The sequence below is a fragment of the Zonotrichia leucophrys genome, chromosome 1, assembly GCF_028769735.1.
Source record: "Zonotrichia leucophrys gambelii isolate GWCS_2022_RI chromosome 1, RI_Zleu_2.0, whole genome shotgun sequence".
In the NCBI taxonomy this organism is placed as follows: domain Eukaryota; kingdom Metazoa; phylum Chordata; class Aves; order Passeriformes; family Passerellidae; genus Zonotrichia; species Zonotrichia leucophrys.
Window position 1 is genome coordinate 9,863,573 of NC_088169.1, and position 16,734 is coordinate 9,880,306.

The window sequence follows — 16,734 nt, forward strand, 5'->3', positions numbered from 1 at the left end:
CCCTTATTCACACAGCTGCTGATTTTGTCAAAGAATTCAAATAGTTTTGTATGTTGTGGCTTCCCTCCCTTATTGTGATGCTTAATGATTTTCTTTGGAATATATAAACAAACTTCTGTAATTTCAGAATTTATGCAGGAGACCTGTCTAAAAATTGGCAACACATTCTCTGCCTTTTCATTTCTTCATATCCCAAGCTGATTTAAGCAAGGAGTCACATGCTGGTTTGCACCACCACAATTTAATACATGAGATCCTTTGGAATTCACAGACTTGCAGAATCCTAGAGTGGTTTGGGTTAGAAGGGACCTTAAAGGTTGTCCACAACTCCCCTGCCATGGATAGGGACACTTTTCATTTTAAACCACAATTTTTGGGCAGACATTCTCTTGCAAAGGTGATATGTTACTTTCTCTTTTATCAGTCTGCTCAGAAACCTTTTCTGCTGAAGCCTCAATTTGGAAGAGTCTCCCTGACCATTCCCCTCAAAACAAGTTCTGGAGTTTAGAAAGTCCCCGAACTCCACTGTAATGAGCACTCCTGCAAAGAGTTAATTTAGATTTTCTGCTGCAGCTTTATCTGCCTTGAGCATTCCTTTTCCCTCCTGATCATCTCTCAGCCCTTCTGTGTTTGTCAAGGTACCAGCTTCAGATGAGTTTGAAAAGGTTGTGATACTGCTTTTTTAAATCATTAGCAAGTTGTCATTTGAGGGTGGAACATTTTTGGTATGAGTGTTCTTGGAGGTTTGAGGAGAGGGTGGCAGCATTGTTAATTTTTTGTTTAAATAGCAGCTTATGCTCTTTTCTGTTTTCCTTAACCTTACTTTCATTCGTGAATGTGTTGCTGTACTTTAATGAATCCCTTTGTCCTGCAGTTTAATCACATATCCTTGCTAAATGGAACGTTGCTGTTCATGCTTTCCTCTTTTGTTTCCTACCTGAATTTCACAGCTTTTCTTACAGTTTGACTGCATTCTTGAAGAATGTGATGTCCTAAGCCATGAGTACTCTTTAATTTTCTTTCAGTCTTTTAATTAAGAACTTTTATTTCAGTTTCCAAGGCTGTATGTTCTGTTTTGGTGTTCTGTAAGATGATCCTCCCTTTTTGCACAAGTTACCTCTCTTCTCTGTATTGTTTTTTTACCTTTTGTAATTGATGAAACTCAGGGTCCTGTACATGCCACAATCCTTTAATGGACATTCAGAAGATCTTTTTAGCTCAATGATGCTAATTTTTATAGATTGTAAGACACTGAGGCTATTCCAGACAGGTTAAGCCTGGAATTTTGGTATTAAACCCCTGTAAATTGTATGCATATCAAATTCGCCCAAAGAAAATGGGTAAGTTAGTACAGAATGTACATGGTGGAATTTGTAAGAAAATAATGCAAATAAATCCTGTCAGAAAGAGTTTTATTGGAAACAGTGTTTGGAAATAAAGTCATATATGTGAATAAGGAACTGTAATAAGGACAGTGGTGACTGTGATGAGCTGGGGTCACAGCACAAGAGAAATCCAGTAGGAGCTCCCAAGGCTAATGCTGTGGTGGAACAGGAGTGCTGATGGAGATCCCTAGTGTATAATTCAGGAAAGTGTGAGTAGGAAGATCAAGGCTATTTTCCTCTCATACAATACACTGACAAACAGGAATAGTGCAAGTAGTTCTTGGGTTGGCATTATTAAAATTTTTTCATATTTATATATGAAAAAATCCTACCACATGAAATATTTGCGCTGTGAAAATCAGGCCTTATGGTAGAGATTTCAGGCTTAGTTTGTTTCATCTACCTGAATGAGATTGATGAGATAATTTTATTAACATTCACAACTATGTTCTAAAACCAGGAAAATGCTAGATACAAAAACAATTGTGTGAGAGGAACTAATTTTGATTTCCTGATATAAAATTGCAAAAGTACTGTCAGTTTGCTCTGAAGTTTTAGTTACAAATCAGTGATATTTAAAACTCGGAGACAATGTGGTAGTCTAGGAAGCTAATTTGCCAAAGTGCTATTTCCATTCCATTTTTTGTATATATTAATTTTGTTACTACTTTGAATCCTGACAAGAAGGGATTAGAAAATAGAGTGTGTTGACACTGATTAAATCAGTTCAGGATTTGCTTTGTCTCATTATGAACAGTGACTGGCATTCCTGCTAAAAGTTCAAAGTTCTCATTGATTTGAAGGCTGCTAGGATTGATCAGCTCATTGGGTAAGTTTTAAGGCATTTTGGTTTTTCTAACACAGGAGGAAGTTCTACAAACTGCAAAGTGTGGTTCTCCTTGAAGATTTTCAGTGCACCTGCAGCAGCAGAAAGGACAATAGATGTGGACTGCAAAGCTCTGGTAAGATTACTCTAAATGTCTAATTTTGTCCTACTGCATTAGAAGAAAAATTTAATTTTTATTGTTGTTCTGGCTGCTATCACAGAGGATTAATCAATTTTATTAAGTGACCACACAATCATTTTTTGAGTAAAAAACTCAATACTTATTAAGATCTCATTTAAACTCAGTGATATGAACTAAAATAAATGCTTGAATAAAAGTATCTTCTTTATCCTGTTGGAAAAATTGCACTTTTATTCTTTGGATCTCAACTAAGCCTGAAGTCTAAAAAAAAATTCAGTGTATCTGTTGTCCACAACAGAATTTGTCTCTTTTGGTACTTTATTCATTCATGCATGCCAAATTATTATTGCCATTTAAATTTCTTTAATAATTGAGATATATTTAATTGTTTATATTACTAAATGAATACATACTGTCACTCTTAAAAAATAAATTATATTAGTCATACTACAAGAACAATTGCATCATATTAAACAAGTATGCTTTAAGTCTCTTAACTATGTAAAGATACAATAATTTTTAGTATGTTTGCTTAATAAATAGTGTTTTTGTTTCCCACTGATTTGTAATTTCATTTGTCTTTGAATTATCATTTGTAAGGTGTTTGTTTTCAGAGCTAATATTTTTCCTATCTTCTGTAAATGGATTTTTGCTTTATTGTCTATACTGCTTTCTACAGGCATTGTAATACCAGGTGCTGGTAACAGGTTTTATGAGTAGAAATTATCGGTAGGGTTTTTTCCTGCAGGAGCATTTTTGCAAATAAAAATATGTGATTGAGGTGCTAGGGGAATATCTCTTCCAGTCACAGATTGTGGGGAAGGGAAAAGAGTCTCCTCAGTTGATTTTAGATGTGTTCAAATGGGGGGTAAAAATCCAAACCAGTAAACACATCTTAAAATATTTAAATTTCATTGTCCATATATGACTTCACATTTGCTCCTTTCCTTGAAATTCAGCGTCCTGGCTGTGAACTTGTGTAGGGAAGAGAAACAGATACTGATCTTTTCAAAGCCTTGGTGTTGGATGAGTATGCTGGGAGGTGTTGCTGCTAGTGAGGAGCATTAAAGCTGAACTAAAAGAGTTTGTGATTTGAGACCTTGAAAAGAGCAGTGCAGATTTTTGTCCCACAGGATCATGCATTGCCTTGTATCATTTTCTGATCTGAAAATTCTCTGAAGTGGTAAAAGGGAAAGCTAGATTTGAAGTACACTATTGACTCCTATTGTATGAGAAATTCTCAAGGTGCATTTGAACTATTCCTATAAATTTTAATCAAATTCAATGTGAAAGCTTGAGAAAAACAATATTAAAGTACAAAATACTTCTGCAGTGTTCAGGGCACTGAAATGACTGGCCTTAAAATTTGGATAATTCCTTTAAAGGAAGATGAAGGAGGGAAAGAAGTAGCTATGTCTCTTCTTCAGATCTCTATGGAAAATGTAATAAATTTTTTCTTATTGATGAGTTTGGAAGATGACATGAATATTTCTGACTAGCAAATAAAAACACATGGTTGCTGTTATGGAATTGTGATTGCTGAATTTACTGGTTACATGCCAGGCACTCAATTTTGGAGTGTGGGAGCTTTCTGTCTCTAATGTAAGGCAATGGGATTATCCTATTAATTTCTCAGTAGAACTGTCAGTGTGACACCAGGAAAGAGAACCAGTGCAGTCCTTGACTGCTGCAGAATGGTCAGACATGAACAGAAAGCAAATCATGCTGCTGGTACTGCTATTAGAATGTGCACATGTCTGGTTCTTGAAGGTTAAAAATGATTTTGAAATACTGGAAGAAAATCAAAGAAATCTCCTAGAAGCATGGGGGACTGGAACAGCAAGTCTTGTCATATGAATGTTAAATAGCTCTATCAACTTGGTTTGGCAAAGAAAAAATGGAGAAGAAATGTGATCATTTGCTAAAGAATATTTAGTGGTGATGTCTCAGTTTTGCTGACCAACATGCATCAAGAACAAATGGCCAAAAATTTACATCTGAGATTTATTTAATCTTGCGTGGATTGTCCCAGTAATGAAAACAATAAAACATTGGAAGATCTTACTAGTGAAAACCATAGACAGAGTCTTGTGAAGGTGAGAACTTGAAATTGCTTCAAAATCTGATAAATATTTAAAAAGCGTAGACACCTGGTACATCTGCTACATCAGTGAGTCAGATTTAATGAATACATTGATCTCTTTTTGACCTTAGAGTCTTCTTCCTTCCTGGCCCTTGGAATGAAGAGGATTAGCAACATTTAATGTGAAATATTAATAACGCTGCTTTTGTATGGTAGTTATAGCTGAATCTCATCATCAAATGCAATACACATTTATCCTGAGCATGTCAAAAGTCCTGTTCTGTCTTACACAAGTGATCAGACTTCTGAAACATCCAAAATTGGCTGCAGCAGAGGTAAAGCTGGCAGGATGGAGGTGTTAAATGAGCCAGGTGTAGCAATGAGGCAGGTGTAGCATCCTGCTCTTCTTGATGGTGACCACAGTGACACCAGCCTGCAGTGAGGGAGGGCCCAGGGAGCTGAGGGCTGTGGGTAAACTGGGAACTGTGGACAGTGTAAGGTCATCTTGGCACGTGTCATATGATAGTTGATCAATATATTTGCTTGCAGATTCCAGTTTTGTGTCAGAGGTTTGGAAATTCTTTAGGTTAACTCAGCCTTTTGCACTTCATACATGGGCGTCTGTCTGAAGTGCAGTGCCTGTGGCAGGGTGACAGCTCCCACCACATAGAAAGGGGAGGTGAGAGGTGTCAGGATTCAGGCCAAATTTCTGACTGTGCAAGTTCTGACCCTGATGGATGGCCTGAGGGACTGGCCATCACCTGATGCTGCTCCTCTGTTGAAGAGGGCAGAGAACTCTGAAGAAACAAGAAGTTGTATGGCAGCACCCTGCAGTTGTCTGTAGCTCGCGTCTTGGTGTCAGCACAGAGTTGTTCTCTTCTGTTTTCAGTGCATAAAATGAGCTAAAAAGAAATACCTGCCTAAATGTTAGGTCTGTACTGCCCCCACCCCAAACTCATGCATTGTGTCCCCATCCTCGTTTAATTTGCTCAGAATTTTCTGTGGTAAGTATTATTGCATGTGCTTCCACCTATCTTTTGCATAATGCTTAATTCTGATTAGATCAATGATCTTGAATTGAAACAACACAGGATTTTCCAGTTACATTTACCTTTAGTTTGCTTTGTTGTTTCCATGTCTTGACATCCTTAAGGTGAAAAATTTCAATATCAAAGCCTACCTGCAGATATGTATCTGAAAGACTTAGAGATAATTTGGTTTAACTCAAGTTTTTAATAAAATATTTTAAGTTTGCATTTCTACATTGTTGAGACCCATCTCACTACATATTGTTTCTGGATGTGTTTTGTCTCTCAACCTAAAATTCAACGTGAGATTGATTACTTAATTGAATCAAGCCAAGTTTTATACTGCCCAAGTTTTCTTAAAATTCTTTTGGCCTGTTATAGCTGAAATCATTTAAGCTTGTACTTTGATATTAACCAGATTATGATTAAAGTGTTTATGGAAATAAAAATATTGAGTAAGTCAATATTTAAAGCCATTAGCCATATTGAAAAAGTCATTCATTTTAAGCTCTAGTCCAATTTCAATTATTTTAATCACTGTATATCAGTAAAAGAAATACCCTTGTTTGAGTAGAAGAAGTTATCTAACTGGAGATTTGGAGTAAAATCCTATTGTAGTCCTTACTCCTGAGTAGACAGTGTGGGTTTCTGGTTGGGCACTGGAACAGCTCCCCAGGGCAGTGCTCACAGCACCAGCCTGGCAGAGCTCAGGAAGTGTTGGGACAATGCTTTCAGGGACATGGGGTGACCCCTGGGGTGTCCTGTGCAGGGCCAGGAGTTAAACTCTATGTTCCCTTCCAACTCAGCATATCCTGTGATCCAATGAAATGGATTTTAAATTAAAATGTAATAGTTTCTTCCTAATTTTTACATAGAAGCACAGTAGTTCCCCCAGTTTGAGACACATCTGTCTCTAAATTGAATAAGATTTAATTGTTTTGGTCCATGTGGTCAATAGAATGCCCACCACAAGTTGTTTGGTATAATACAATGCTTTAAAGGTCAATACAGTGCTTGAAAGAGAAAAATATTGTAATATCATTTTCTGTGTGTAGAAAAGAGATTACACATATACTGTGTGTATAGTAAAAAAGGAAAAAATGCCACAAACTTAGCTTTTAATGGTGCTAGTACTGTTTAATATTTTTATGTTTAAAAGGTTTAGGATAGAGACCTGGTCATTAGTACTCATGGTGTCTCCTGTGTTGGATAAATGCTTGGTGCCATTACATTGCAAATAGTTGAATAAAATATTGATTTTAACTCTCTTAATGATAATTCCCCATGCTTCTATTTCCAAGTAAGGAATGGATGACAGTCTGTTTCTCAGTGTTCAGTTAAACTTCTTGAAGATAGATTTATTTCTTATTTTGTTCCCCAGGTTTTGGGGTTTGTGTTTTTGTCTTGTTTTTGTTGTTGTGGTTTGTTTGGTGCTGGTGGTTTGTTTTTTTGGATTAAAGAGGGTAAGGCTGGGTGTTCTCATATTTGGCTGAGTGGTTTTTTTTCCAACCTGGACAGATTGGTAGATGATTTCTGACTTTCATTTAAAATTAATGATTTTTTTAAAGCCTATAGCCTGCTGATCCAGATATTTTTTTCTAATCCAAGCCCTGAATGCTCTGAAATCTACTGCTCAACCATTGCAGAAATCAGAATAACCCTACTGAAATGGAGGAGAGTATCCAGCTGCAGATTTTCTTTCTAGGTTCTATGTATATTAAGAGAAAAGAGATAATTAGTGAAGCCTGGAAAGGTTGTAAGGATGCATTCCATCTGTGAAGGATTGCTAAAGCTTAGTAAACAGGGGCACCCTTACAAGTGTGACAAGGATAAACCTGTATTTCAGAGGAGGGATATTATCAAGTGTTGGTAATACTGAAATAACCCAGTCAGTCCTAGTGCTGCTCATAATGAACACCTCCAACTTTACCTTACAAATTCATCAGTCACTGCCCAGATTCGACCTCCTTTTTTTTTGCCAGCTGTCATAATGAAAGAAATCAATCTAAATTCTAAGAATTTTTGTCTTTTTTTCGTGCCCTCTGTCTTTCAGTCTACCTGGATAACCATTTTGGGCAGTTGGAACTGCTGGCCTGTAGAGAACATTTCTCCACAGTCATTAAATACTCCATTAGTTTTGCTACAAGTAGAAACATTTCCATAGCACTGTCCTGGAATTAATTCCAGTAAAGAAATTTCAGATTTGTGAGCTGTCATTTCTATTCTATCATCTTAGAAAATCATTCTGTTTTGAACTGCATGATGTAAGGGAGAGTGATGTTGGAGACTTCTCAGCTTTGGCTTTCTTTCCACCAATGCAAATTTCAGGTTTCATTTCACCCTGACAAAGATCATCAACTCTATTAGAAGAAATCAGCTGAAAAGTAGTTCAGGGAAAAAGGGAGAAAGTATGCTCTGTGATAACAGTCTGCTCAGGAATTTATTAATTTTTCTCTTATGAAAGTATTAACATATTTTTATTTAATTTTGTCTTGTCTAGACCAGCCTGTGGCAGTTTAATAAATCTCAAAAGCAAAGGAAGAAACTTGTGAGAGTGCAGGTGGTATAGGATGCAGAAGTGTATTTTCAAATGTATATTTTACTTTTAAAAAATCCTGAAGTATATTTGAGTTGTTCTCGGGGTTTTACTCTGTTAGTGACATCTAGATAGCACAAGCTAGATCAGACTGTTGTTCATTAGTAGCTGACAGCTTTTCAAATTCATGATGAATTCTAAGAATTGCCTGCACAGACCTCATTAAGTTCAAAAGGCCAAGAGCAAGGCCCTGCATTCAGGGCACTGCCAAGCACAAATACAGGTTGGGCAGATCATGGATTGAGAGCAGTTCTGGGGAGAAGACTCGGGGGTGTTGATGCATCAGACCCAGTAGTGAGCATTTGAGCATTTGCGGCCCACAAAGCCAAGCCTGTCCTGGGGTGCATCAAGAGCAGCATGGGCAGCAGGTGAGGGAGGGGATTCAGCTCCTCTACTCTGGTGAGGCCCCACCTGCAGGGCTGGGTCCAGCTCCGGGGTCCCAAAATAGGAAGGATATGAACCTGTTGGAAAGAGGCCACAGAAGGCCATGAAGATCATCCAAGGCTGGGGCACCTCCTCTGTGAGGACAGAGAGAGCTGGGGCAGCTTTCCAGTACCTAAAGGAGATACCAGAGAGCTGGAGAGGGACTTGTGACAAGGGCATGTAGTGGTTAGTCAAGGGGTAATGACTGCAAACTGGGAGAGATTTGGTTTAGATCAGATGTAAGGAAAAAATTCTTTCCTGTGAAGGTGGTGAGGCCCTGGCACACGTTGCCCAGAGAAGCTGTGGCTGCCCCATCCTAGGAATTGTCCAAGGCCAGGCTGGATGGGATTTTGAGCAACCTGGCCTGGTGGAAGGTGTCCTTGCCCATGGCAGGGAGGTTGGAATGAGATGGTCTTTAATACTTTGTCCAACCCAAACAATTCTGTGATACTCCTCAAATTCTTCTCATACAGAAATAATTTTGCCTTCTAATGGATTTGTAAGTTGTAGATCAGAAGCATCACCCTTGCCAAGTCGGTGATTCTTCTCATAGGATTTATTGCTCAAGGAATAGTTCCCCACAAAAGCTTTGGAAGATCTTTAGAACCTGGGAATCATGCTCTGGGGCCTGCAGAAGTAAACTCCATCAGTGGGAGATGGCATTCTGTTTTAAACCTATAGTTGTTTTACAGAGAAGCACAACAGTAAGAAATCTCAGAAAATATGTGTAATTTTCCCCAGCCTGTGCCTCTTTCCAGCATATTTTCTTTTTCTGTTTAGTTACTTGAAGGAAACTCACAAGAAATATGCATTGGTGTTAAACTCTCACTACACAGAAATAATGTGGTTTTAGGCTGTCTCCTGATTGCCCCCACTTACCACTCCTTCATTTGTATCACACAGCAGTCCTGGAATGGATGAAATCCACCTATTTTGGGTGTAATTTAACTGGGGAATATCTTCCACATGCTCATTTAATGTTCTTCAACCACTGACGGAAGTTTAACTTCATGGGAGTGCAACAACCACTGATAACCAAAACACTGATGGCATTACAGAGCGTGGAGGTTGAGCCCTCACCCTGCTCTGCTCTGTCTCCTCCTTCTGTGTCTCACTGCCAGCTGATATAGACAGATCACAGAACCAATCTTTGTAACCCATCCTGTCAAAAAACACTGCAGTGTGGTTGTTGTAGCAGGAGTTTGTATTTGGTGGTAAATGTATTATGTCAATTCACAGGTATAATGCAGAGATGTTGTTACAAGTGTCACTGGTGTCAGAGCAAAACCAACTTAGAATCTAAATTATGTGTCAGTGTCTCCCTTGTTAAATTTTTCATTATTTATTTAAAAGAAAAAACCACATAATTAAGATTGTTTTGTAATTATGTAACTTGGCAGTTGAAGACAGTAACACGCTGTTTTCATAACTGTGGTACATTAATTTTTCATAAATCCTAAGCAAAACTGTAGTCTGAATATTGTCATATATGGCTGAACCTTGGATCACATTCTCAGAAACTGAGTAAGCTGAAGTTAGAATCATGCCTCAAGATTTTTTAATTTCTATCATATGCTTTCATGACAGTTGGTAGTATAAAAAGAACCATGGCAACAGGGTTGGTGGAAGGGAAAACAAATTTGAGAAGGTAGTAATTATTAATCACTCTAACTAAAAGCAGTTAGGTAAATAACTCAGACCAGAGCATATTTGTGTAGCTCATAAAAAATAAATAAAAAAACAAAGGATAGTTATTAGAAGTATAAAAATGTGAGTGATTTTTTTGATAAATAGCAGGTGCCAACCCCCTCCTCTTGTCCCTACAGATGAATAATCAGTTCTCTGATATAAGAGCAGGGAGCTAATGTAGATCACAAAATGACATCTGAGCTGTCACTAACTGCCATGGAACAAAAATGTGGGGTTAGATCTAAACCAAATAATTAGAGGGGATGTTTCATCTGGACAAGTGGTCATATCTATGAAAAATAACTGTTATGTGAAGGAAGAGAATGGCCCTGAGTAAGGAAACTAGCAATTCCCTTAGTCCACACCTGCTGCTGCTCCCCTGGGGCTTAGCAATCAAAACAAAAGTGTTTTTTCTCAACCATTACACACAGCAAGTCCATGGAAAAAGTTCTTTTTAAGAAAAATTTGCTCACTGATGGCCTGGAGTGCAGATTGAACTAGGTAGTAAAGTAACATTATTGAAAGGAAAATGTAATATTTGAACTCTGTTCCCTGTCATTCTGTCAAGGCTAGGAACTTATGCTAGGTTTTTGGCTCAAGACAAAACATGGTTGTATGTACACTCTTAGAGCTGGGTGTGGTTTTATTTTTTATATTTCTGTTTGAGTTTACTTTTTGATGGTTTTTTTTTGGTGTTTTTTTTTTTTTTTTTTAATAAATAAAAGTGAGAGAAACATGAAAGAGAACAGTGGGGATTCGTCTAAAATATATCATTAAGTGTAAGTTTTCCAGCTATGCTTGGAGGCTCTTAAAAGTGACCTTCTGTGATTTTTTCTGCAGAAGTCTGACCTTTAAACCTGTCCTGCCATTTTTCAGAGCTGCTAAGAAAATTGGTGCTACTGCACTGTTTCCCCCCCTCAGTGATTAATGTGACTTGATGAGAAATCTCTGTTTTCCTTGTGTAAGATGAAGGAAGAGGAGGAAGAGATCTTTATTATTTGTTCAATTCCTATGAAGGTTGTCCATCTGTATAACAGAAAGCTCTATGCTTAAGTGTGTTTTGGCAGGGGTACTACTGCTCCCAAAAAATGTACAAATGTCCCTGCTTCTCTAAAATAGTATTGCTGTGTTCCCATGATCAGAATACCATTTAAAAATTCTTTAGTGAAAGTCAAATAAAATTTTATAATAGCAAATATATAAAATATTTTTTAATTCAAATCAAATAACATTTTTTCAAATAAATTTTTTCTGCATTTCTAGAACATGGGTAAAGCAGCTAGTTGTTCTTTTGTGCTGGATTTCTATGGAGAGCATGCCCAGCTTCTGAAACAGCCAGTGATAATTAAATTAGATCATTGCAATGAGCAACAAGTTAATGCACACATACAAATATTCATAACATCTGAATCAGAAACTTCAAGTCGGTACATAGAGCTAGTTGAGTAAGGATTTGATTTGTAAACAGGTGCTGTGTTGAAGTTTGAAAAATGCCATTAACTCAGGAATTACTTGATTTTAGCTATGAAGTTTTACTGGATGTTTTGACTTTAGGCTATAGCTCTCCCTGTTTTAGATGGTTTGGCCTACTGAAAAAGTAATTGAGGTTTTTCCTCTTCAATTTAAATCAGCATAAGGAGTGACTGTTTAAATGTGACAATCTCTGACACTTGCTCAAATCATCACCCTCAGTAGGATGGAGGGCCCAGTGTCTGTTACTGTCTGAAGACTTTTCTCCAGCCTTGTAAAAATGAATTTGCTGCTTGATTTGAATTCCTGGTAAAGGGAGATGAAAATCATTCTAACTGAAATCTTAGAAGAATAAAGAAAAGCTAAAGTCTCAGTGATCATGGAGATTACCTCAGTTGAATCTGAAGACCTATTTGTATAAAATTAACTAACCTGAAGGCTATAAAATTGATTCCCTGCAGCAAATATTTCTACTAAAAAAATCCCAGCTAAAGGTGTTTGAGAGAAATGGGGAGTAAAAATTAACACTACTCATTTTACATGGAAGGAGGTAGTGAGTATTTACTCAGTAATAATTTATATATTTCTCTGGGATTTAGAAAGGATAATTTATAAAGAATTTTAACTGTTCAAAGAAACCATCTGTGAAGCAGGAAGTTTTGAGTCAAATTAAAATTATTTCATGTTCATTATTCATTAATTAAATAACAGTTTCAGTTATTATGATTCATTTGTACATTGGCACATATTTTTAGTCCTAAATGCAGAGAAAACAATCATATTTATAATTTTAATTTTATAAATTTTATAAATTTATAATTATTTGTATCATCAACCATTTAAAAATTTTACCAATTTACAATTAAAACTTTTTTTACTGTATTTTACTTTGCTGTTTACTTTTATTTCCTAAATTGTAACAGTATTACGGAGGTGTAACTTAGGTTGATAAATTTAGGTCCATTATCTCAAATTGTTTAGAAAATGAACTGCAATAGTTACTTTGCCTTGCAAATATTCTAATGGATTTATTCAGCTTGAATGTAGAGATCAAGACAGAAGGTGATTCTTAAATTCTGATGTAAAGAGTCTAAAAGGCTGTTATTGCTTTAAGCACTTACTCATTAGCAGTTGTCTATTTCATGGAGAAAATTCTAAGTCTACCTCTCTGGTTCACTATGTCAAGAGACTTTTTAATCCATTCATGTACTTGAAAAGTAGTATTTTCTGTCTGGAGAGGAAATATCTAATAAGTGAGCTCCAAGCAGGATCTGTACAGCGGAAGGTAAGCCAGAGGGGAAGGTCTGTTTCGAACAGTCAATTATTAGTTTCTGCTTTAATAAAACCAAAGCCTGCATGGGATTGAGTTTGGTTTCCTCATAAGTGTGGAGACAATAGTTTTGTCTTTGCCAAATCTGTTTTTTTTTCTCTCTCTCAAGTTCTTTAGAACCACGAATACCCCAAATTTGGTAATGTATCTCTGAATGATGTTGCCCACCCACACTTCCACAAGAATTGTTTTTGTGAGTTGAAACTTGTGCTGCTGTTGCTGTTTGTGAAGGCTCCCAGACCACTCACGCACTGCTTCTGAGCCCTTTGTGGTGCTCTTTAAAAGTCACTGGCACAGTGTTGCTGTTTATATGCAGATCTAAGCAGAGACAGGGTATTCCCATTACTGGTTTCAACCTCCAAAACTTCTTGGTTATGACAGTGTAGAAAAATGAATGCAGCAGATCTGTTCTGTGTGAGCCCTACACAGCAGAATGCGACTTTAGGATGAATAGAAAGATTGAAAAGCACTTCATTCATACTTTCATGTTTTGAAGCTGCAGCCTCAGGAGATAGTTTTTACTGTAGAAAAGTTAAAGGATGAAATAATGCCTCATGTCCAAATATGTGGATATGCCAAAAAAAAAAAAAAAAAAAAGCCAGGTGATTGTAGCAGCAATTCTTTCCCTCACAAACTGATCTACCAGGTGGTCAAAACTGAGCAGACAGAAATTTGGTGAAATCTGTATTTCAAGGGCTTTATAGTCTCACTCCATGATTCATGGATTCACAATTATCTAATAAACACTTTCAACATCTTCCCCATAGAGAGGAAGAGGCTTTTTCTGATTGACAGCAGAAATAAACTGCACAGATCCAGGGAAATTCAAGTGTAGGCCTTGTTTCAGACTGCTCTAATTTTTGCTTTTTAAGAGGTTCTAGTAAAAGATGTGATGGTGTTCACAGAGGTCTCAGGTTGAGGGAAGAGACGAGAATTTGACTCCATGTTTCAGAAGGCTTGATTTATTATTTTATCATATATATTGCATTAAAACTAGACTAAAAGAATAGAAGAAAGGATTTCCTCAGAAGGCTAGCTAAGAATAGAATAAGAAAGAATGATAACAAAGGTTTGTGGCTCGGACTCTGTCTGAGCCAGCTGGACTGTGATTGGCCATTAATTAGAAACAACCACATGAGATCAATCACAGATGCACCTGTTGCATTCCACAGCAGCAGATAACCATTGTTCACATTTTGTTCCTGAGGTCTCTCAGCTTCTCAGGAGGAAAAATCCTAAGGAAAGGATTTTTCATAAAAGATGTCTGTGACAAACAGATACCATCAATAAGAAAATAGATATAGATGTTAATGTTATTAATAAGCATTGCTTGTGATATACTGAGTTTGCATTACTTTAGTAGAGTGACTGCTAAGGGAATGTGTGGGACAGACTGCAAATACCTTTAGCATTGAAGTAAATATTTATATGCAGCATTTATTGTTTCATGTGAGACAGTAATCTATGAGCAAATCTCAAGGGTTTAAAAGTTAACTTTTCCTGGAGCAACAACTAGCAATGAGGCTGTTCTCAAAGTTTATCTGATCTTACGGGTCATAGTAAGGAACAGAAAAAGAGATAACTCTTATGGATATTGTTCCCTTTGATTTATATATAATTCTTTTTTCAGAAAAACTATGAACATTTAAGAAGTTCTCTTCCTATTATAACACATTCTGGCTCCTGAGACTGCAGAGATATGCCAAAAATAAAAGTAGGATTTAAAAAAAACAAGTGGCTAGAATCTAGGAGAGAAAGATTTTTATCAGAGCAATTTTACTTCTAGAAAATTCAGGAGAAAATGTTTTTCTCAGCAGAAACCATGACAATTTCAGCTTTCTGTTAAAATTATCTGTACATGTTTTGTCCAAGTGATAATTATGGTATCAGTCTTTTAAATTGTGAAGAAATGCTTCCTTAAAAATCTGTCTTTAGACCTACAGAATGAGAGAGTCACAGTAGGTGCAAGATCTAAGACAGTCAAATTAATTAACATTTACCTCCACTGATTGATTAACTTGATGGTAGGTGGTGTAGCTGAGATGTAAATTACCTCATTAGTATGGTGATAAAAATTCAGTAAAATTAGATATTATTGGAGTTAGTTACTACTTTTAAGGTAAAGAATTACTTTTAGTTAGCTCATAACAGCATGAGCTGTGAGTAGAGGCACACAGTAGAATATTTTCTTCCACATTTTGCAGGAGTCTTTAAAGTTGGTGGAAATAGTGCAATAGTTCTTCTACTATTCTAGCTTTGGGTTCTGATAAGTTTGTAAGTTTATTTTTACCAAGTGTTTCTGTAGGTCTTTGAAGCACTGGAACATGGGCAATGCTGGTTATTGCCTTTTCCTGGTCAGTTCTGAGTGAGCTGATATTCAGCATTTCACTGGTACAGACTTTGTTGTGTTTGTATTTGCATGTCAGAGATTTCCAGCTTCATCACATCAAATTTTTCATCACATGAATTTAGATCCAGGACAGCTGGATCTAAATATTAATCCAGTATTAAACTAATAGACTAATTAAATTAGAGTAAATTCCTGGAAGCAATTCTGTGGTTTCAGTTACTGACTTCTTTATAAATATGCAGAAATCATCAGCACTCACCATGCCTTCCGAAGTATGTTCTAGTCTATTGGATTTGTGAATTTATGGCATTATTGTGACTTTATGTGGCCCTTGAAAACAAATCAGTGAGACCAGCAGAAAATAATTACAGCTAGGTGTTGTAGCATTATATGGGCAGGTACAATTAGTTCAGGAACTAAACCTTGAAGTGCTGTACACAGCAGAGTCCAGGGATGATAGTGCAGTTCTGTGGTAAATAAGGGACACAGATTTACTTAAACATTTAACCTGAATTACACTGAAAGATCTCTGAGAGTAAGATTTAGTCTAGATCTAAGAGAAATGATTGAAAAAGACAGGTTTTGGAAACTGTCTACCTGATATATCCAAAGCTATTTGGAAATTGAAAGTACCCTAAATTTTGCATCTCCTTAACTTCTCTGAAAGGAAGAGTCACAAATGCTGATTTTCACCATTTTGAGGCTGATTTTGGGCAGGTATCTCAGTGTGATGGCATGCTTGCAAAAGATTTTGCATATTACAACTCCATGAGACATTACTCACTTTGAAAATGCACTAGTCACTGATATCTCTCTTGACTTCATTCTCTAAGAACAGTACATTTCTCACTTGCAAATGTTGCACTTTTCAGTGATTTTTATTGAATGATACTGACCTTAATTATTTTGTTCTGCTGTTGTGGATATGACAGTCTCTGAAGAAGAAAGAATTATCTGAAAAAAAAGAGAAATGTCTGTTTTTGAGAAATGCAGCCTGGATTTACATCACACAAAATATTTCTATCACCCAAGAGGTGTAAATACATCTATTGATTTGATTCAAACTGTTTTCTATCATTGGCACCTCATATATTGTGTGCATGCATCTGCACAGCAAAGTGACCCATAAAAATGATGAATAGGAGCTGTATGGAAATCTGTCACTTGCTGAGTCACGCTTTCCAAAAATGTTGATGACAAAGTAGGTGTAAATGATTTTCCTGTAAAATCCTCTGAAGATTAATTTGGTCCTTTGTTACATTAATTCAGTGTCAGATATCAGAAGCAGCCCATCTTTCTGCAGTCAAACTCAGTCAATTTCAGAATGCCAAATGTGTTCTTGGATGCATCAGCAGCAGCGTGGGCAGCAGGTGAGGGAGGGGATTCTGTTCCTCTGCTCTGCTCTGCTCTGG

General features: G+C 36.7%; 1 protein-coding gene across 1 annotated transcript in view; it reads left to right on the top strand.

The window, feature by feature from the left end:
* CFAP47 (cilia and flagella associated protein 47) overlaps positions 1–16,734 on the top strand; it is a 259,907-nt gene that overhangs the window by 153,751 nt on the left and 89,422 nt on the right. The window contains exon 52 of the mRNA XM_064710667.1: positions 2,250–2,347. Within this exon, the coding sequence (XP_064566737.1) occupies positions 2,250–2,347 (98 nt within the window). The remainder of the gene's footprint in view (positions 1–2,249; positions 2,348–16,734) is intronic.